This window comes from Zonotrichia albicollis, chromosome 4 (assembly GCF_047830755.1).
Source record: "Zonotrichia albicollis isolate bZonAlb1 chromosome 4, bZonAlb1.hap1, whole genome shotgun sequence".
In the NCBI taxonomy this organism is placed as follows: domain Eukaryota; kingdom Metazoa; phylum Chordata; class Aves; order Passeriformes; family Passerellidae; genus Zonotrichia; species Zonotrichia albicollis.
Genome location: NC_133822.1, coordinates 30,688,272 through 30,711,082, shown reverse-complemented (window position 1 = coordinate 30,711,082; position 22,811 = coordinate 30,688,272). Strand labels below are relative to the sequence as shown.

Genomic DNA, 22,811 nt, shown 5'->3' with positions numbered 1-22,811 from the left:
AAGTTTATTTTAACCCATTCAGCAGCATGATGGAAGCTTTTGAGTTTCCAGTAAGTTATAGTAATGGCAAAACAAAATCATTTGAGTTACAGCAATTTGAAGAATTGACATTTTCATTCTGCATTTTAGACAGCAACTGACAACTATTAGGAGATGTTGCCCTCATCAATTATCCATCTTTGATTAATAAAGAACCAGCTTTCAGTAGTCCAAAAATAAGAAAGGACATAAACAATTAGATTTTTATTATCAAACTTGCACACAGGCAAAGAAAGCATAATCCTGGGCAACAAAATGGCCCAAAGCAAGGATAACACAATTATAAAATGAATAAAAAAGCATTTGCAAAATTTCAACAGAAAATATATTTTCCCACAGCTTTCTAATTAGGTTAATATATTGTAGCATAAAAATAATATTGATCACATTGTCAAAATATGTGTCCTAATAGAAATATATCAGGATCTTAATTTTGGTATTCTTCAAATTTTCTGAGCAGGAGAGAGTGAATCTTTTGATCCTATTTATATCATATGTATAGTTTAGTAGTGCCCAAACTGCATTGAGGGTCAAAAGAACACAGCAGGATGCAAACATTTATTTTAAGCTATATTGCTTTCAAGACTACAGAAAAGTCTTACAGTGTCTTTACAGACAGAAAAGTCTTTACAGTGCTCAGAAATGGCTGGTTGTCTTTTTTCATTGCAGAATAATAGTAACATCTGTAGAGAGGCTAGACCAGAGCTCTAATGAATCACTGGACAACAGCAAGAATTTCTCTATAGAAAAAACCTCAGAGACATATTTTTTATGGCTTACAGGACAATCTGAAGTAGCCCAGATGCATCATTTTTATATACTCTAATCTTTGAAACTTAACCTAAAAGCTCCTTTAGAGACAATTTGATTTTTAAGTTATGTCCACAAATGATAACTTCGTCACCGGCACTGCCAAAGTGAAAAGTAGTACTGTTAGCATTCTCATTGCTAAATATTTTGTAAAATATCGTAACCCCTCATTTTAAAACCAGCACTTGAGTCTATCTATTAAAATGAAACCATAAAGTGAAAAATAAATTACCACAAGCTTTGAAATTATTGGTTAATTAATTTGGGACATTTTTGAATCAGGATAGTAGACATAAAGCAACTTTTTTCAAAATTTGAAATAAGTGTTTTGAAAAAAATGTAAATTTTTAGCTGCTAAAATTGCATGTATAGATATTGCGGAAAAAAACCTTCAGATATTGTCTGCTTTTCAGGAACAAGCAATTCAATGTTACAAAAATGAGAATGCCAGATGTGTATCAAGGTTCATTACAAACAATTCCTTACACATTTTTAGGTGGGTTTTTTTTTGTTTTGGTGGGTATTTTTAATAGTAAATCCCCTGCTTTGGGATTCTCTGCGGTATTTAGGGACAGGTGGTCAGAAGATCACGTGATGTAACGGAAAGGCAGGACCCTCTTTTCCCCTAAGATAAGAAATTATCCTAGGAATGTAGCCCCCTTAACAGTAGTGCCAGTAACTTTCCATTCCACACCCAGTAACTTTCCACTCCTTACTAACCATAGATAGTAAAGGCAGACCCCCTCTGATGTAGAGAACCCCTTAGACTATAAAACCCCACGAGAAGAGATAATAAACACCTTTTGACCGTCCACCACATTGGTGTCTGCGTGCTTCATTGGCCCGAGCGACCCTGGAGAGTTTTGGGTCGCCGCGCTGTTCCTCAGAACCAGGTCGCCTTGCCTTATATCAGAAGGCAACAACTGGTGCCGAAAACCTGGGAGCCGATCAGCACCCAGGGAACGGGAATTCTCCTGGACAGAGGACGGTGGCTGCACAGCTAGCCTAGTGCAGCGGGAGGGACACCTCCGGACCAGCATGGACCATGGAATCCACAGCGAGGGTCGTAAGTCAGGCTCATGAGCAATGGGGAATTAAATGTGAGCTCAGGAATTTTAATCTTGCTATTGCAAGGCTCCTAGAGCTGGGGACGATCAAACGTCCGGTAAATATATTATATTCGGAAGTGTGGGAGAAATGCACTGCCAGCTTAGCAGAGGACACTAAGTCATCAGGCAGTGGTAAAAGCCTCAATGCGTGGGGGTAAGTAGAAGAGGCCTTACGCAAGGTAATAGAAGAACAGGAGACGTGGAAAGCCGCGCATACACGTTTATTAGCTACACCAAAGCTGGGCATGGGGGCTGCGAAGTAGACCGCCTCTGAGAGCGATCGGATTGAAGGCGGGAATACGCAGGGGCCGGGCGCGTTCCACCCCTTCCCGAGCCTGAGCCCAGACCCCCCGGAGCCCCCAGGGGACCCCCCGGAACACCCAGGGGACCCTCCAACCCTCCCGTGGAGCCCACCGGGTCCTGGCTCCCCCACGGAACCTTCTGGGGAATCCGCGGTTTCTCTACCCAACCCTTCCCAGCTGGTCGCCGATCCGGCGCAGGAGGCAGAGCAGCGCGCGTGGTCCTTTTGGGGGGATCTCGCGAGATGCCGAGAAAACGACTAGTGCAAATACGCGGGCGGCGGTGCCCCCGCCGCTGCACACGGCAAAACATGGTGCCGGCGACCCAGGGGATGGGCGGGGCGTGCGAGTCCGCGGCGGGGAAACCCCGGAGGCGTGAGCAGTCGCAGATGCGCATGCGCGGGACACAGCACAGAGCGCACGCTCGGTCTAGAGCCTTGGGTCCCCGCAAGCGCGCATGCGCTGGGGATCGACAAAGAGCGCATATTTGCTCAAGAGTTGCATCCAATGCTGCTACCATATAAGGGAGAGATCCCTCCCTCCGGGAGGCAGGGCAAGCCCAGGGGGCGGTAGTGGCACCACCCCCGAAGGGAGGAGCGGGGTCGAAGCCGAACAAAATGGCACGGAGCGCAGGAAATGTGCCGGCAGTCAACTTCTGACTCACAGTCAAGTAACAGCTGCTCAGACAGCTCGGAAGAGTCAAGTGAGCCCGGCTGGGACTTGGAAGCCAAGAGGGCAGAATTAATGCAGTTTCAAGCGAAACTGAATAAAGCTTTAAACAATATCGGGAAAAAATCACAACACAAACTCACCGATTGGGGAAAAATAAAAGTAGCTTGTGCAGACTGGGCACCGGCAGCCACGATACACACTTTCCCGGTGAGGGTCACTGGAGCGCAGGGAAACCAACAAAGGGCATATACCCTAGTTAACCCAAAAGAAGTGCGAGCGCTTGTCAAAGTGATTTCAGAAAAAGGGATCAGCTGTAGTATCCACTCTTGTGGATGGCCTTTCTAGCAATAACGATCTGCTCACTTTTGATATTACGCAAATAAGCTGCATGCTTCTTGATGGGGTGGGGTGGATTGTATTTAAGTAGGAGTGGCAGGACGACTGTGTTAGCCCAGGCTTCTGGGGAAGGGCAGCGACTCAGCGAGCTGTCCCCTGCTGGCACAGCTTTCCATGGCAGCATCCCCACTCCAAGCATGCCCGAGAGGGATCTGTTGGAGCTGCGGGAAGACACCTCGCTAGGGAATGCAGATCCAGGCCTCGGGGAAATGGGAGAGGGAGGGGGCAGCCGGGCCGTATCCAGCCTCCTCCCACCTGGAACATGCAGCGGCCCAGCTACAGCATCCCCCAGCGGGGCAGGGGACCCTCATACCCCATGCCCCCACAGGGAGCAGTCAGTTTCGCACCCCCGCCAGCGGTACTTGCGCACCCCCCCACTGCAACCATCATTCAATACATGGACGACATCCTAGTCGCAGCGCCATCGGCAAGCCAAGTAGATCACCTGGTGTCCATAATCACGGAAACCCTTCAGGCCAACGGCTTTGAGATCGCGAGCGCAAAGATCAAGAGAGGACCCTGCGTGACTTTCTTGGGAGTGGGGATCACAAGCTCCTACGTGACCCCCGCCAGAGGCGAAGGTCAGTCGAGACGTCAAGATGCTCCACGACGTGCAACGCCTGGTGGGATTGCTGCAGTGGCTTCGCAACATCGTCCTGATTCCTCCCGAGGTCATGGACCCTCTCTATGACCTCCTGAAAGGAAAGCACCCCTGGGAACCCAGGGAGCTGACGCCGCAAGCCACGAGCTCCCTTGACTTCATCGAAGGCCAGATGTCCACTGGCACACTTGCCAGGTGGAACCCAGCCATGCCACTGGACCTATACGTCCACTTTACACCGAAGGGGGGAGTGGGGGCACTGGCTCAAGGACCTTCTGAAAAGACCCGACCAATCCAATGGGTGGTCCTCGGAAGACCCGCCCGTGCATTTTCCCCGGGAATCGAATGCATCGCTAACCTCATCATGAAAGGCAGGAAACTCGCCTTGAAACACCTAGGAACCAAGCCGACAAGCATCCACCTTCCGTTTCGCAAGCAGCCGACCATGGAGTCAGCCACAATATCGGAGTACCTAGCCCTTGCTCTCACCGGCTTCGGAGGAGAAATCTCCTACTCTGCCAGACCACCCTGGACTCAGCTGCTGACCATTGTTGACATGGACATGCCGCTGAAGGTCAAGGACCGACTGCAGCCAGGACCAATGGTCTTCACAGACGCTTCCTCCATGACTTCAACCGCAGCAGCAGTGTGGCAGGCAGGAGAGCAATGGCATTGCATCAAAGCGTGTGACCCCACACTGTCAGTGCAACAACTGGAGGCAGCAGCAGTGGCCTTGGCGTGTGGACTCTTTCAAGATGAACACCTCAACATTGTAATGGACTCTATATTCGTGGCAAGGCTTTGCCTAGCCATGGCAGGACCAGGAGTGTCAACAGCAGCAGCAGCCCTAATGCTGGAAGAAGCACTCTTCTCGCAACAGGGCACTGTGTCAGTCATTCACATCAACAGCCATGACCCAGTCAAGGGCTGCTTCCAGATCGGCAACGACAAAGCGGACGCCGCAGCAAAAGGCGTATGGACGTTGCAGAAAGCTCGTCAACTGCACGAGTCGGTCCACATTGGAGCCAAAGCACTGGCGAAGAAATGCGGAATCTCGACAGCAGACGCAAAACATGTGGTGGCCACCTGCCCTCATTGCCAGAAGTCACCCCTATGAACCTGTGGGGTCAACCCGAGAGGTCTCAAGCCTTCAGAGTTCTGGCAGTCGGACTTCACCTGGTGTCAACTGCTGAAGCCCCAAACATGGCTTGCAGTGACAGTAGACACTTATAGCGGAACGATCATAGCCACACAGCACCCCAAAACAAACTCCAAGGCAAAAATCCAGCACTGGCTGACAGCCATGGCTTGGCTTGGTGTCCCCAAGCAGATCAAAACGGACAACGGGTCCAATGTCACCTCCAAATCAGTGCAAGAATTTGCCTCAAAATGGGGCATCACATTAGTGCAAGGGATCCCATATAACAGTACCGGGCAGGCCATAGTAGAGAGAGAAAATCAGACCCTGGAAACCAAGCTAGAGGTGTGGAGAGCTTTATTAATAGTTGGTTAGCTGAGAAAGGCCATACTGACATAATGCCGCTGGTTAAGCTAAGAAGGGGAAGTCAGCAGTCAGCAAGCTGAAAGGAGATGTCAGCAATTAGCAATCAGTGACCTTGCTGCAACATAAGGATAGGGAGTAGAGATTATTCCTGAATATCTCCTGAGAATATGTAGAAAGTATCAAAAGTAGAACCATAGGAATGCAGAAGTAGGTGTAGCTGCTGATATGTAACTAACCAATCCTGAGCTCAACTTTTGCAATATGCATGAAGTTCATTATGAACTGTATTTAACCCGCCGTACTGAGCAATAAAATTGGGCTTGTGATGATCAATTGATGTCATGGTCTCCTTCCTTCGTCAAATGGTGGAGAATGCGGGCAACGCTGCGGGCACCGCTGCAGGCAACGATGTGGCAACGTTGAACCTCTGTCCTTTTTTCTCAGATTAAAAAGAAAAAGGGAACTCGCCACGGTCGAGGAAGTTGGGTGAGGGTCCTTGCAGCCGGGACGGTGCCGGATCATAAAAGCACCCTTAAGGATCACAATGGTGACTCAAGCCATCTACGTGCCGCAGGAGCCTGGAGAGCTGCAACAGCGCGTGCTGATTAATAGGTATGGATAGGCAAGCGGCATACGATCTCTTCTCCTCATATTTAGAAAGGCGAGGAGTAAAAGAGATAGATATAAAAAAGGAATTACCGGGGTTATTAGCTTACGGCCATGCTAAAGGTATATTTAGTAACCCGCACACAGTTCATGAGCTATCAGAGTGGAAAAAGTTTGGGGAAATAGTGTTGGATACAATGTTAGATGGTGATAAGTCAGCTGAAAAATTCGGGAAGTTATGGCGGGTGGTGTATAATGCGTTACTTCAGCAGGTCTCTGAGAGAAAGGCAGCAGAAAGGGCAATAGAAGCTCATAAGAGGAATATAGGATATGGTCATGAGGATGATCCCTTAGCACTTCTGTAACTAAGATACTTATGCCTAAGAGTCCCCAGCATAGTGGTGTGGAGGATTGCCTATAGACATAGTGGAACCGTCAGCACCTCCCTGGTCAGAGGGGGAAGGCAAATCGGATGGGGGAGGTAAGAGCAAACCAGCTTTGCCTCCGCCGCCGGCTTCAGGCGGGTCGGATGGTGGGGGTGGGAGCAAGCCAGCTCTGCCTCTGCCGCCAGCTTTGCCTCCGCCGCTACCCCCAAGCAGGTTGGCTCCGGTTACAGCTCCAGCGGGGGGGCCGCTTTCCCCGCGCGAGCCAGCCTCTGCTTCACCGCTTTCCCCGTGCGAAAACTCGGTGTCTGCACCGAAAAGCTGGCAGCATAGCACCGCCAAAGAGCCAGCTCCCATCCCAGGGGCACACCGTGATCTATGGGGGGAAATGGCTAATCAAAGGAGGGAGGCTTGAGCTGCTGTAGCAAAAGAAGTAATGCAAATGGGGGATGGCGAGGCAGTGGAAATAGCTTCTAGCCTTGCATGTCCGGTTACATACACACCACAGTATGATGCACAGGGGAACCTTACGCATAATATAGCAGCATATTCTCCCTTAGATTAGAAGTTGTTAACCCAGCTACGTTCCATGGTTAGTCAGTTTGGAGTAAAAAGTGAACCTGTTAAGCAAATGTTAGATTATCTTTTTAATACTCAGATTTTATGCCCAAATGATTTAAGAGGAATAGTGCGTTTAATATTCACTCAACATCAGCAGTTATTGTTTAATGCACATTGGCAAGCGTTAGTAAACGAATCAGTTGCTGTACAACGAGCCCAGGGAGACCCATTACATGGGGTAACAGTGGATGAGCTCATGGGCTTAGGGGCATATTTGCGTACAGAGGCACAGATGATATCGGGACCGGATAAACTTAGAGAGGCTATGCGATTAGTGCGTACAGCAATAGATATGGTTAAAGAGCCAGGAGGATTACCAGCTTATATGGGCATTAAGCAAGGTAGAGAAGAATCATTTGGAAATTTTATCGACAGGGTAGCTACTGCTATAGATCAGGCCGGTGTTGCAGACTATCTTAAGGGGGCGCTATTGAAGCAGTGTGCCTTGCAAAATAGTAATCCAGCAACCCAAAGAGTGTTAACTACTTTAGGAGCAAATTGGACCATTGAGGAAGCATTAGAGCGAATGGCGTTAATGCCAACGGCTTCGCAGGCATTCATAATAGAAGCTCTAAAGGAATTAGGATTGGGGTTACAAAAGCAGGCAGAGTCTAATCAGAATCAGGTGTTAGCTGCTCAGAATCAGGTGTTAGCTGCTCTTGCTCCTCTCTGAAGTGGCTCACTGGCATTCACGCAAAGGAGGTTCAAAGCCATTTATCAAGTGTTACTGGTGCGGCAATGAGGGACACACACGCCGAGCTTGCCGAGCGACTGGCATTTGGTGTCAACACTGCCGATCCAGCTCCCACAACACTACGGCTTGTAGGTGCCGGTCGGGAAACCATCAGCGGAGCACGCTTCACGGGGACCGCGCCCAGACACAAGTTGCCACCGTGACATCGGAGACACCAGCTGCTGCAACATTGCTGCCACCTCCTGTCTGCAACCTGCAACAACAGGGAGCCTCGGTTTGGACTTATCAGCAGCAGTAGACGTCACACTAATGACGAATCGGCCTGAGAAAATACCAACTGGAGTAAAAGGTCCTCTTATATTAAATGGACAAACATGTGGAGCATTATTATTAGGACGCTCTTTTACAACTATGTTGGGATTATTTGTTTTGCCTGGAGATATTGATGCAGACTTTACAGGGGAAATACAAATCATGGCTTACACCCTTTATCCTCCAATTAAAATAACAAAAGGACAACGCATTGCACAATTGGTACCACTATCACAAATGACATCGGGAATACAACCATTTACTGGGCAAACACGGGATGAAAAAGGTTTTGGCTCTACTGGTGTTACACTTTTAACTGTGGATTTACAAAATAGACCAAAACAAAAAGTTGAAATTACTTATGGGCATGAAAGCATAACCCTTTATGGATTATTGGATACAGGAGCAGATACCAGCATTATTTCTCCAGAAGCATGGCCACAACATTGGCCTCTATTCCCATCAGCAAACATGCTCACAGGAGTAGGAGGATTTACATTGGCAAGCAGATCACCTTCTTTGTCTGTGTGCATTGAGGATCAACAAATATCTGCTGTGTTTTCAATTGTGCAACTGCCTCCTACAGTCTCCTGTTTACTTGGAAGGGACATTTTAACACAATTGGGAGTGGTGTTAACTAATCAGCACCCTTTGGGGTAATTGCCATTGCTTGGACTTTCCCCATTCCACTCACCTGGAAGACGGATACACTGCCGATGGTTAAGCAATGGCCACTAAAAGGGAAAAGCCTTAAGCATGCTCATGAATTGGTAGAGGAACAATATTCAAAGGGACATTTAAAACTTTCCACGAGCCCTTGGAATACACCTATTTTTGTGATCAAAAAGAAATCAGGGAAATATCGTTTAATACATGATTTGAGGGCTGTAAATGACCAAATGGAACCTATGGGGGCCTTACAGCCTGGTCTTCCAAATCCAGCTATGATTCCAGAACACTGGCCACTCTTAATTATTGACCTAAAGGATTGTTTTTTCACCATTGGCCTGCATCCTAATGATATGAAGAGATTTGCTTTTACTTTACCAGCAATAAATCGTGGAGAACCAGATAAAAGATTTGAATGGACATCTCACCTACAGGGCCTCTGTGGGTGCCTGCTAAGTGGACTAAACCTGCTTTTGATGCAGCCTTTGGTGGACCGCCTCACGGAGGAGGACAAGGAGCGACTGGGGAAGAAACTGCTTCTGGTCCTACAACCGCTACTGCTACAGCTGAAGGGATACTCAAAAGCGGTGGACAGAGCACTGACACACTACTGTTGGACAACCCAGGAGCTGATTGGTTTTATTGACTCATTATCAACTTTTTGTTTAACAAATCCAGCAAAGGAACATTGCCTTGACTGTCACGATCCACATTGTGCTGCCTGGATAGCCCTACGTTGTGGGGGTTGTGATAGAACTTTTTGGTTAGAACAATCATTATTGTGGGATTTGTGGTGTCACACTTGTGAACACGAGCACCGGTGGGGTAAAAGTTGGCAAGATGAATTAAGGAGACAAACAGGGCAAAATGCGTATATAGCTCTAAGTCTTTATGAGTCTCCTGAACAGAAAATTCTTGCTTATTATCGATGGGAAGTACAATGTGTCGTGAATAGAATTAAGGTTCAAAGTAAATCACGCATAGTCTCTGTAAGGTGTAGGAAAGTAGTACCTTTAACACAGCGCTCAATTGTAGGGCCCTTCAAGGGAAATCCTGAAAGGGCACTAGACTGCTGCATTGAAAAGTTGCAAAAATTGAGTTTGCAAGTGGCAGGACCAGCAGAAGTAGGAGCAGCAAGATTGAAGATAGATAAGAAAAGGAAGGCAAAAAAGGGAACGACCTCGTGTAAATAAGGCTATTGGTGATTGCTAATTAATTTTCTATGATTAGGACACCTTTACAGTTGTGGGACCCTCGGGAGGATATAGTTGTTGAGGAAGATAACTAACAAGAACTACGATTGCGAAATAAAATACGTCTTGTGTTAAAGAAAGACCTTGAGCTATTAGCTTCATATAGTAAAAAAGCTAAAGAGGCTTTGCAATCACCACCATTGAATTGGTTGCATTGGATTGAAGAGACAGACTTTTATACTGGTCCTTACTTACATTCACTTCCTTGTTATGTTTGCAAAAGGGATGATGATAAGTGCTATGCATGGGTAGCTTTGCATTGTGCAGATTGTAATCAGGTTTATTGGTATTCACAAAGGTCAATAGGATATTTATGGTGTATACCTTGTTTTGGAAAGTGGATTAGAAATTTTATCTGGGTTAGAGCTCTTGAACAAAGTACTGGCCTGCCAGGACAGACAGGATTACAGCTTTTTGAGAGTGCAGAACAAGCAATTATAGCATATCTTAGGTGGAAGTTACAGGAAACACTTAAAATATTTGAAATTACTAAAGTCTCACGCATCATAGCAGCTCGCTGTAAAGCTGATTTGCCTTCAAACTTATCTTATGCTATACCTGTAATCAAAGATGCTGATTTAGAATTAGATCAGTGTATTCAAAAATTGATTCAGCCTTACAATAGACAATCTAGCAAACCAGGGAAAAGACAGCGAAGAAAGGAAAAACAAAGCAAGCAGAAGGAAAAATGAGGTTTGTTCTTGTTATATTGCTCAATGCTGTAGTAAGTGAAGCAGTAGAAATAACACGTTTTAGTCAGCCAAGAGAAAATTTATGGGTAACGCTTGCTAATCAAATTAACCAATCATCGCTTTGTCTTAGTCTTGGAGGAGTCACTAACCCATTTCGAACATGCCTGGTGGGACTTCCGGTGTGGTCTCCTGGAGAATTTTGCAGCTTGATAAAAAATCGAACCTTATGTATGCCTAGCATATCAAACATCAAACTGCCAGGGCAACAAGGATATACTGCAGGTCAGAGTGATGGCTATCGTCAATGTTTACTGATCCAATCACTCAATACCTCTTTGCATTCTTCTCCTGAGGAATTGGATCTTTTTGGCAGTACAAACGCCAGTTTGTCTAACACTACAACTGGTGGATGGTTTAGCTTCGAATTTTCAAACCGACCGAAAGAAACATGGGCCACCCTAGATTCATTCCTGAATGTGAGTGGAATCACTCCGCAGCATTACAGTAAATGTAACAGCACAAAAATCACGGCACCAATGAAATTACCCACAGGAATATTTTTAATTTGTGGAGACGGCGTGGAATGGTATACCAGCTAGACCACAGGGTGGACCCTGTTATTTGGGAAAATTGTCACTGTTTCACCCTAATGTGTCCTTGCTAATGCAGCTGAGTCAAAATTCAAACAGAAAGAGACGTAGCATACATGACTTAGACTGCAGCTCCATAGGAGATCCACAGTTTTGGGGCACATTCAAACAGGTGGTTGTTTCAACTATCTTGCCGGGAGGATCTGCCAATAAGGCTATGAATTTAGCAAAGCAATTAGGGTGCTGGGCAAAGGATGAGCTGAACAAGACATCACAAATTCTAGACATGCTAACCGCAGATGTGCAGAGTGTTAACCATGCTGTTTTGCAAAATAGAGCTGCTGTAGATTTTTTGCTTTTAGCCCAAGGACATGGATGTGAAGAGTTTCAGGGAATGTGTTGCATGAATCTGTCTGATCATTCGGTGTCCATTCACACTAAGATAAAAGAACTGCAACAGGGACTTCACAATCTCAAGGAAGAAGAAGGTTTAGGAATTGACGAATGGCTTAAAAGCTTAGGACTTGGGCCATGGCTGAGGAACCTTGTGATCTATGCTATAGGACTGCTGGGTGTAATTTTACTGTTTTTGCTTATTATGCCTTGTATCTTTAATTGTATTCAAAACATGGTCAGCCGTACAATAGCAAAAACCTGGCAAACTAATCTCCTTGCTCAAGAAGAAAACAGGGGAAATGTGGAGAGCTTTACTAATAGTTGGTTAGCTGAGAAAGGCCATACTGACATAATGCCGCTGGTTAAGCTAAGAGGGGGAAGTCAGCAGTCAGCAAGCTGAAAGGAGATGTCAGCAATTAGCAATCAGTGACCTTGCTGCAACATGAGGATAGGGAGTAGAGATTATTCCTGAATATCTCCTGAGAATATGTAGAAAGTATCAAAAGTAGAACCATAGGAATGCAGAAGTAGGTGTAGCTGCTGATATGTAACTAACCAATCCTGAGCTCAACTTTTGCAATATGCATGAAGTTCATTATGAACTGTATTTAACCCGCCGTACTGAGCAATAAAATTGGGCTTGTGATGATCAACTGATGTCATGGTCTCCTTCCTTCGTCATAGAATTGTTGGCGAAAGCAGAGGGCTTTGCCAATTCCATTCCCCCAGGAGATCAGGCACGTATGTTGGCAACCGCTTTGGTAGCACTGAATCAATTCCCTAGGGGAGATGAAACAAACAGTCCCGTTCAAAAACACTGGGCCAACCGAGCGCTAGAGGAGGGCCCGCAGGTTGTAATTAGAAATGAGCTAGGCGAATGGGAACGGGGCTGGAGGCTGATGCTCACAGGGAGAGGGTACGCAGCTGTCAAAAAGGACGGCAAAATTAGGTGGTGTCCACTTAAGTCAATCAAGCCTGGCCTTCATAACGAGCAGAATGAGACTGACGAGAATTGCGAGTTTCTGTTTACAGGACATGCTTGTGGGACATCCTCGTGACGCGTACATTTCCATTCCAGAGGAAAGAGACAGACCACCAAGCTGCCAGGCAGCGCCCGAGAGATCCGCACGGGTGAGACCCAAGCATCAAAGGTGTTTCTGTGTGATTTTGCTGTTGGGGCTTGTTGCCAGAGGGCAAGCCAGCCCAGACCACTACCCCCATCGACCATTCAGGTGGGTCATGCGACACCTTAGTAGTGACAAGGTGCTCAAAGAAATCACCACACCGAACACCCCATCCTTCGTGCTCCGCATCACCGACCTGTTTCCAGGACAACCAAAGGTAGACCCCAATTCCCCACACGCCACACACATGTACCTATCCTACTGGTGCCCAGCCTCAAACCCAGGAAAAAGCTACTGCAAACACCCAGGGTGGGGATATTGTGGGTACTGAGGCTGCGAAACCATAGTTACAGATGCCTGGCCATCAGGGCCTGGGTGGGATCCACAAGAGCCCGACAAATTCTTACAGTTCACCTGGGCACCCAGCGGCTGCAAAACACCAGTCTTCCTCCAGGGAAGCTTTTATCGAAATCGCCATAAAGTCCCAAAAATTCGGAAATGCACTGGCTACAACATGACAGTCATGCACCCAGAACACCCTAGTTGAGCCATAGGCAGAACGTGGACAGTAGTCCTTCAAGGGTCAAAAGAGAGGGTGAATGTGCGAATTATCAGGCTCCAACCGTTGGCACCCCGAGCAGTCGGACCCAACAAAGTGATTAAAAGCGTGCTGAAAGGGAGAAACGCAACCTATCCCAAAACCTTACCCACAGGGGTCAGCAATGTCCCGACTGGCCATGCGGAAACCTTTCAGATAGGCCGTTCAGCCGGGTCGGACTCAGACCCAATCCTTCGTATGTTAGAAGCTACCTTTGTATCCCTGAACGAATCCAACCCTAACCTAACCGAATCCTGCTGGCCTTGTTACGATGTCAAACCCCCCTTTTACGAAGGAGTCGCTTTAAACACTCCCTTCAGTTACTCCACAACTGATGCCCCTCACCAGTGCAGATGGGATAGCCCTCGCAAAGGAATCACCCTGAGTCAAGTCACAGGCCAGGGCAGATGCTTTGGCAATGCAACCCTAGCTAGGTGGAGAGGCAACGTCTGCACCAAAGTAGTCAAGCCCAACAGGAAAAACAATAAGTGGGTAGTCCCATCTGCACCTGGGATGTGGGTTTGCCAGCGATCTGGAGTGAGTCCCTGTGTGTTCCTTGCCAAATTCGATGACTCTAACGACTTTTGTGTCCAAGTTCTGATTGTTCCTAGCGTCCTGTATCACTCAGATGAAGAAGTGTACCACCTTTTTGAGGAACCCAGCCGGCTCCACAAAAGAGAAATAATAACAGGTGTAACTATCGCGATGTTGCTCGGTTTAGGAGCAGCAGGAATGGCCACAGGTGTCTCAGCCCTAGCGACACAGCACCAAGGACTGTCCCAGCTGCAAACGACCATCGATGAGGACCTGCAAAGGATCAAGAAATCCATCTCCTTTCTAGAGAAGTCAGTCTCCTCACTCTCGGAAGTGGTCTTGCAGAACAGGCGAGGTCTGGACCTCCTGTTCATGCAGCAAGGAGGCCTGTGTGCCGCCTTGAGAGAGGAGTGCTGCTTCTATGCGGACCACATAGGAGTCGTAAGAGACTCCATGGCGGAACTCCGAAACAGACTGGCTCAGAGGCAGAAAGACAGGGTTGGTTCGAGTCCTGGTTCAATCAATCACCATGGCTAACCACTCTGATTTCTACCCTAATAGGTCCATTGGCATTGCTGCTTCTAGCAGTTACCTTCAGACCATGCCTGCTGAGCAAGCTGGTCTAATTCGTTCAGGCCCACCTAGAACGGGCCAACATCCTGTTCATAGGCCGGCGACAATTGCTGTGAATTCAACCAGGGAACACTGCTTGCTAGTCACAAGTCCTAAACTTGTCTGGCAAAAACTTACTCAGGTTTACCAAACCCCTTTCCCTTGTCGAACTACAACCTTATACCTCATTTCAGTGCCTATGTATATGACTACTTCATTCATTTGTGAAAAAGGTGGGGGGAGATGTGGTAGATAGGGACAGGCGGTCAGAAGATCACGTGATGTAACGGAAAGGCAGGACCCTCTTTTCCCCTAAGATAAGAAATTATCCTAGGAATGTAGCCCCCTTAACAGTAGTGCCAGTAACTTTCCATTCCACACCCAGTAACTTTCCACTCCTTACTAACCATAGATAGTAAAGGCAGACCCCCTCTGACGTAGAGAACCCCTTAGACTATAAAACCCCACGAGAAGAGATAATAAACACCTTTTGACCGTCCACCACATTGGTGTCTGCGTGCTTCATTGGCCCGAGCGACCCTGGAGAGTTTTGGGTCGCCGTGCTGTTCCTCAGAACCAGGTCGCCTTGCCTTGTATCAGAAGGCAACAATTCTCTCTCATCAGAACACCTTTTCTGTAAAGTACTGGCAGAGGATCCAAGGTTCAGGGAGCTGTCATTGCCATCTACGTCTGTAAAGCTCTTTCCCATTTGAAAGAAAAGTATCACTTTTGAAGAAAATTCTTAGGAGCAATAGTGAGAAATTTGCTGTCCCTGATTGAAGCTGTTGCTCGAGGCCAGGCATGGTTTGCTGACCTACTTTGGTCAAGGATTTTTTTTTCAGCCTACAGCCTAGGATGAGACTCTGAGACTGCTGGGAGAGCCTGGCAATGTGCAACTGATGACAGATGATGATGAATCTGATTGTCACCAGCACAGCTTTGAACATGAGGCTTGTCCAGGAGGTACACAAAAGGAAACTCAGTGCAGTTTCTTGGGTTCTGCTGCTAAGAGAGCAAGAGGTGCCGAAAAAAACCCATCAGAATTGCTTAAGACTTTGGCCAGCCAACGACCAGCCCAGCCTCTCCAGCACAGTAGTGTTTGTGCTGGCCTGCTGTCCTGGGTGGGGACAGCACCCGGCCTGGGGACAATCACCAGCATGTGGTTGCTCCCTCCGTTGGTGTGAAGCTGCCATACCTCACTGAGAGCAACAGAGACAGTGGGATCAACAAAGCTCTTTCTCCAGGCCAATATGACTGCTCACACAGGCAGACAACATGGAGGTGCACTACAGAACCGTGTGACACAACTAGCGTGCTGCAGAGCAGGGGTTCCAGATTATGAAGAGCTACACCCTGTGTACATCAGCCAGACCCCATGACCTAGGCAAGAATACTGATCAGTCACTCTGAGGAATTAATTTTTAGGGTAAAAACTACCAGGAGTAATTTCTTTTCCTATCTAGAGGGGCATGGAGGTGAAATTTTCACAGAACAGAACACCAGATACTGCTAGCATTTGCAATGTTTAATACAGGTATTTGTGATACTGATTCTTTATATCGCTCCTTTTGTCATCATTTCAAGGCACTCCAAAGAGACTGAAGTGTGGCCAAGTCGTCTATCCAACTAATTCACCAGTAATGCTTGCTCTTGTTCTGCACATCACTGCACAAACTGAAATGTAATGGAGACACTTTCCCACCATTTTGTGTCTTCCAAATTTGTAATACAAAATTTAAAGGAGCTTGCTGCTGTTGGCTGGGTTAAGAATTTATTTTCATCAGAGTAGCTCAGATATGGCTGTGGTTTTGTAGATTTTTGATGGAAATAGTGTTAGTAATTCAGGGATGTTTTCATTATTGCTGAGCAGAATCAAGGCCATCTCTGCCTCTCACCGTCCCACCAGCAAATGGACTGAGGGCTCACAAGAAGCTGGGTGGGGACAGCCAGGACAGCTGACCCCCAGTGATCCAAGGGACATTCCATACCTGCATATAAAGCTGGGGGAAGAAGAATGAAGGGGAGGACTTTCAGAGTGATGGTGTTTGTCTTCCCAAGTCATTGTTGGGCATGCCAGAGCCCTGCTTTCCTCAAGATTGCTGAACACCTGCCTGCCCATGGGAAGTGGTAAATGAATTCCTTATTTGCTTGTTTGTTGTGTGTGAAGCTTTTGCTTTATCTCAACCCATGAGTTATCTCACTTTTCCAGTTTTCTCTCCCATCCCACCTGGGAGGAGTGAGAGAGTGGCTGTGTGGGCTTTAATTGCTGGCTGGGGCTAAACCATGTCAAGTAGGTGTAATGCAGGAGCCAAGATGAGGTTTCAATATCCTCATGGATAATGAAGACTCCTCAAACTGTGCCAGTGCAAATCTCAAGATGACACAGTCATACATGCAGTGAATTCTCCTCCTACAGTATAATCAGGCAACATTGTTCCTGTTTCAACTGAAGTTGAGAAAGACAGCTGAGTAGTGAAACATCCAGGATAAAATCTCCAGCAGCACCTACTTGGAATGCTCAGCTGAGCACAGGTGTGAGCATAGCCCTTTGGGAAAACATAGTCTGTGGCAGAGGTTTTTTATGCCAGAAGTTGAACTCTAGATAAAAATGAGAAGTAATGCAAGAAGTGCTGCAAATTATAAAGAATTACACATTCTTGCAACAAACACGGAAGAAATATTTTTTCTGGGGATTATTTCAACCAACAAGAAAAAAAAAGAAGTATCATGTTTTAATGATAATACTTGAAAGGAAGAGCATGAAATCTAGTGTAATCTACATGAATTTGTTGAAGATTTGGATTCATTTCAAGTGTATAAACACATACATTACTACTACCAGTTATGTTTTTTCTTGTACCTCTGAATGAGAATTATCTGTGATTGTTTGCAGGCAAGGAGAGGTAGGCTGTTTACTCACTGGCTCCAATGAGAATTTGGCTTCCTCTTGAAATTCAAGGAGAAAAATATAATGCTGCTCTTGAGAAAATATTATCATAAATCAAAACTTATTTTTCAAGTAGTGATTTTCAGGGTTCTTTCCAATGGAAGTTTAGGGTTTCTCAAGAAGCAATGCTTATACAAGCAATGATGTCTTTAAAAAATGCTCTTTAACAGTGCTATGTAAATTCTTCAACTATTATTCATCCTATTAAAATAATTTGGAATTTATAAGCCCTTCATATATCCTGGCTGGCACAGTTTCCCTCTTAGAAATTTATTCCCTGCCAGAAATGGTTTGTTTCTATCTGATGATCTGAAGCCGTTCCTTGTAAAGCCAAAATAATTTATTTATTTATTTATTTAGGTAACTCACAATTTGGAAGAGGAAAAAGAAGCAGGCAGCTAATTTAATGTGAGACTTCAAATATGAAGTACATTGTTTTAATAACCAGATACTTGGAGTTTGATCAAGTTGATATTATTTATACATTATGATCTGATTAAATCTTTTAATTTTAGAGAAAGTCTATTGGTTGATTTCCCATAAGCATGTGAGGCTCCTACAAACAACCCAGGTAGTGGGAGTCCTTCCAAGGCTTCCTCAGAGCAATAACCTTCAGGGAATGCATACCTAGCTGTAGGTAAGGTAAATATTCACGGCTCCAGGTTACAGTCAGACTCCAGTAATACATAACCATAAACATGGTATTGGATATAAGCTCGAAAGTGTGTGTTACCTCCCTGATTTTGTTTATTTATGTGTGTGGTTTTATATTTGCATACTGACAAGTCAAGTTTGATAGTGATACGGTGTGGACTCTCCAAAGTTTGAATGCCTCCCTAACTGCAATGAAGTCTTGCATTTTCTAGCAGTCTGGTATCCCCCACAAAACTGTTATCAAATATGACTTGCTTCTAATTAACTATCATTCTGAATCACAACCTCAGTTTTTATGGAGATGAAGCCATCCTGCAGACAACACTGAGATTCAGACAACACAAGAAGAGGACAACAAAGGTGAAGTGTGGAATTTAGTATTTCACATTACTGCCATCTCCTGTAACATAGGAATCAAACATCAGAAACAAAATTCTGTGAGTGGACAGATAATTCTAGAGTACCAATAAGGTGCTGTGACCCAAATGAATAATTTGCACAGTGATTCATTGGTTATATCAGAAATCTAAAATACATGGCATAACTAAACCAAAGTTTAGGTTTTATCTCTACACTGTTTTTCAGATTAAACATTGGCTTCCTTTTTGCATGTTATCCATTCCTGCAATGTAATCTATTCTTATATTAACCCTGTTAATTGTTTTTACATCTTTGTATTTACGTCTTTTTCACAGACTGCCTATAGACATAAACTAAAGGAAACAGCAAAAGAAATTTTGAAAGATACAGCGGGATATTTATATATCCTGGTAACACCCAGAAGGACCATTAAGGTGCATGGGCTCATTACATGGACTTTAGGCAAATAAAAATGAGACAAGCTATTTCCTTAAAGGTTTGCAGTCTCAGACATCTGAGGGTTGGAATGACCTGATAAGCCAACTCACATTTCTCTTCAAACAATTGGCAGCTGTCTACTTCTTGCTGTAGAGTTTACAATCACAGAGAAACGCAGTGGATACTTTTTTAAAATAATTTTGTGTTCCTAACCTCTTTCTACATCTCTCTTCACTGCACAATAATCCCCACTCTCCTGTTCTCCTATGTGTTTTCTCCTTTCTGGCACACAAAGCTCACTTTTACCCAGGCTTCATCCTGTGGTACTTTTCTCAGTACAGCTATGCTAATGAGAGTTTCACTGCAGTTCACAGAACGAGCTGGTTCATGAGGTGAGTCCTATCTTCAGCTATACATATTTTAATAGTGACCAGTAAACAGAAGATTCCACAACAGGGGTGACAGATTTCTGCTGTCTAGGAAGTTCTTCTGTGTTTGAAAACCCCTGAGTTTCAGCAAAAATTGTTAGATCAGATAAAATGAAATAACTCCTATTATGATAAACCTAAGTTCTGTGCTTGATCATCTTTAAAACAAGGGTTGAGTCATTTAGCCCAGCCTCAAAAGATTTCCTGCAATACTGGACCACCATTGCTCTATGGAAAGTTTACAGAGTTGTTATTTTCTTCATCTTGTTCTAAATACATTGCAAAACAAAAATACTCCCCAAATCCCCCTCCTTCAGCCTGTTCTCCACTAAGCCAATTCACCAGAAGCGTTTAAATTGCTGTCAGTAAGAAGCAATGATGATGCACTGCAAAACACCCAGGGACTATAACCAGGTAAGAGCTTTTAGTGGGCACACACAACTGCTAATCTTTAGTAGCAGCCCATAATAACTGTCACTTCTGATCACCATGGGAACCAAACAGAGGTCTACTTTGCAGAAAACAGATCAGCAGTGACTCACTGACTGCTTGAGAAGCACGATTATTGGGAATTGCTAGACTTGTGTGGGTGACAGGGAATAGTGATGCCATTTCAACCATAGTTCCATATAGCAGTGTCTCCTTTGCCAGCCATGCAGGATGAAAACAAATAAATTAGTACTTTGTGTTCATTAGAGACAAATTTCATCTCTATGATTTTCTTCAGTTTCAGCCTTGTGTGGACTTTGCTAGGAAAACATTTAATTTCTAGTGAATTAAGTTCTAACTGAGCTTACGCTGGCTTTTACCAGGTCTTCTGCAACTCTCTTAGTGACAAGATTTAACCCTTGAGCAACATAGAGGCTTAGAGTTGTCACATCATCTGAACTACACCAGGATGTGTATGGCACATAAAAGACAGGGATTATTTCTATCTGGACTACCCAGAAACAGACAAGTTGGGCACTTACAACAAAGCTCCTGCATTAAGTAGAAAGCAAAATAAATGCACTGTCTCATTAGCATAATTTAAAAGAGAAGCTTTGAGGTGATACAGTTTGTATGAGACTAAAATTTGCAATATAAAATATTTTGTGTTGTTTCAATCTTACGTTTTCCTACTCCAGAATTTTTCAAGATTCATGAATTCAAGCATAATATTTCTGGGTTACCAAAGAATTTCAGATCAGAGACTGTGAGATTATGAAGCCCAAAAGAATTCTTTGCTGAATTATTTCCACTGGCTCCTCAGCTCTGGCTGGAGAAACAGTAATCACTGCAAGGAAAATGGTATTACAGCCCCAACATTTAAATGTTTATTTTTCCCAAATGGTAATTCAAGATGTTTTGACAAAACCAAAGTATATTCCTTAATAATAACTCTGTCATTCAATGACTCCTTGTGTTGTTCTCAGTTTTCCCATTGAATCATCTTTTGAGTGCATAAATATTCTCCAAGGATGCCGTCACATGCACAGCTGGCAGCTGGCATATAGGATTTATTTTTTGTTCCTCCTCCTAACAGAAATATCCATAGATTGTAAGTTTTGAAAGAGCAGATACACCCATTTCTCCATGAAATGACTTGTGCTTTTCTTAACAAAGGCGGCTCACCATAGAGGACTTTTCATGAGCAGAAAACCAGTTCCCCAAGTGGAATTTGGCCAGGACAGAATACAGCATCCTGTAACACAGTTTCTAGATTCATGGATCTTTGGGAAAACAAAAGACAATAATCAGCAAATTGAGACAAGAGCATGGCCATAGCTCTTCAGTTTGATGGCACAGGCCTGCATAGCATAAATGAATGTATGTCTATTTTAGAGGTTCCAGTCTGTGATGCTGCACATTTGTCAGTTGCTCAGTAAACTTCTGAGATTAAACGACGCAGAGGGAAAAAAGATTAAGAAACTACTGTACCTCCCACACATTCAGAGGATGAAACATTAAAAGACCAATTCTGCAAAGTGCTCCAAGCTTCTCTGTAGCTCTGCACAGGAAAAACAAGCAATGATGTGAACCAAGGAAAGTACCCCTTGCAACTGTCCCACCACCAGCTGTGAGGAGCTGTTCATCAGCAATCACCTCTTTCCTCCCTCTGCCCACACATGGGGCTTCAGCTGTCACTAGCAGAACAAGTGATGTTCGAGTTTAGCCCTGTCCACCTTTTTGATAATTCTTCTCAGCAACTGAAGGACAGAACTGGGTAAACAACTGGGTTGATTACTGGAACCAGCTGTTGGCTTTTTGAGCTCAAGCTGAATGCTGATGTATTCTAGGATGATCGATGCTTTTTCTGCTTTGGGGAAAAAAAATTGTGATCAGGTCAGGCATTGCTCTGTACTAAATAAACTTGTGCAAACCATTTTGGCCATTTGTGGAATATGTGAAGTGGAAACTATACCCTCATGCTATGGTAAGTAGGTAGGAGAAAAGCCTGCATGTTTATCACCCAGGGCTACTTGAGTCCTCACCAGTCTGGCTTGCAAGACCAAGACATGGCAGATACAATCTACAGACTTTCATTCATACTGAGAGATATTTAACACCACATCTTCAAGCTTATTTAATCTCAAGCTTATTTCATCTCAGTTTGAGGTTGACAGTCAAGAATGAGATACAGGAGCTGGAAGCCTGAAATCATTGATAACCCAAGTAAGAGATTGCTAGAGAATAGCAATAAATAATGTCAGAAATAATTAAAAGACAACAAGCAAGGAATACTTTTAAATATCTCATTTTGCAAGCCTCACATCAAACTACCACTATATAAAAGTGAAAGCTACAAGTTACTGGAAATCATAGTCAATGGTAGTTCATTGGTAGTAATGGGTATCAGTGAAAATGGCAGGAATTTCATAGTTCACGGCAGCTTATTTCTTCATGCCCAAATTTTATGGTTTGTTGTTTCCTTTTAATTTTAAAAATGGTCATGAATGTACAGTAATATATTAATATGGTGCAGATTAGGTGGGGTTTTTTTTATTTGACTATTTAAAGTGTATGGTGTATCAAGTCTCATTAAAAAGAGTTTGACTAAAGAATGCTGCAAAAGGCTTTAGTAGTTTAAATACTTATTCAGCCATCTGTAAATGCACAATCTGTTTTATGTTCTATGCAAAACTTACAATTGCTATTAACTTAATGAATTTTAAAACCTGAACAACTTGCTAAAGAAGTAGTAATGCTCATTCTGTTTCAATTTGCCATACTGGAGATGCTTTCAGATGAGACAGGGATATAAAACTCTAATAGTGATCAAAAATACTCTACAGGTCAGGAGGATGCAGCACTGGAGTTTAGTCCCACTAGCTCCGAAAATACTATCACTTCATCCTTATGCAAGGACATATTATTATTACATGGAATGGGACACATAATAGTTTATTTTGTTAGTATTTTTATATGTAATGCTTTATAAAAGAGATATAGCTAAAGTAAAATATAAACAGACATGTAAATAATACTAT

The 22,811-nt window shown here is 44.5% G+C and overlaps 1 protein-coding gene across 1 annotated transcript; it reads left to right on the top strand.

Annotated features, from left to right (window-relative positions):
* Positions 1 to 1,663: 1,663 nt before the first annotated feature.
* Positions 1,664 to 12,279, top strand: LOC141728785 (uncharacterized). Its single transcript, XM_074539289.1, has 2 exons — positions 1,664 to 1,915; positions 5,875 to 12,279. The coding sequence occupies exon 2, from the start codon at positions 8,763 to 8,765 to the stop codon at positions 9,906 to 9,908; it is 1,146 nt and encodes a 381-aa protein (XP_074395390.1). The 5' UTR covers positions 1,664 to 1,915; positions 5,875 to 8,762; the 3' UTR covers positions 9,909 to 12,279.
* Positions 12,280 to 22,811: the final 10,532 nt, after the last annotated feature.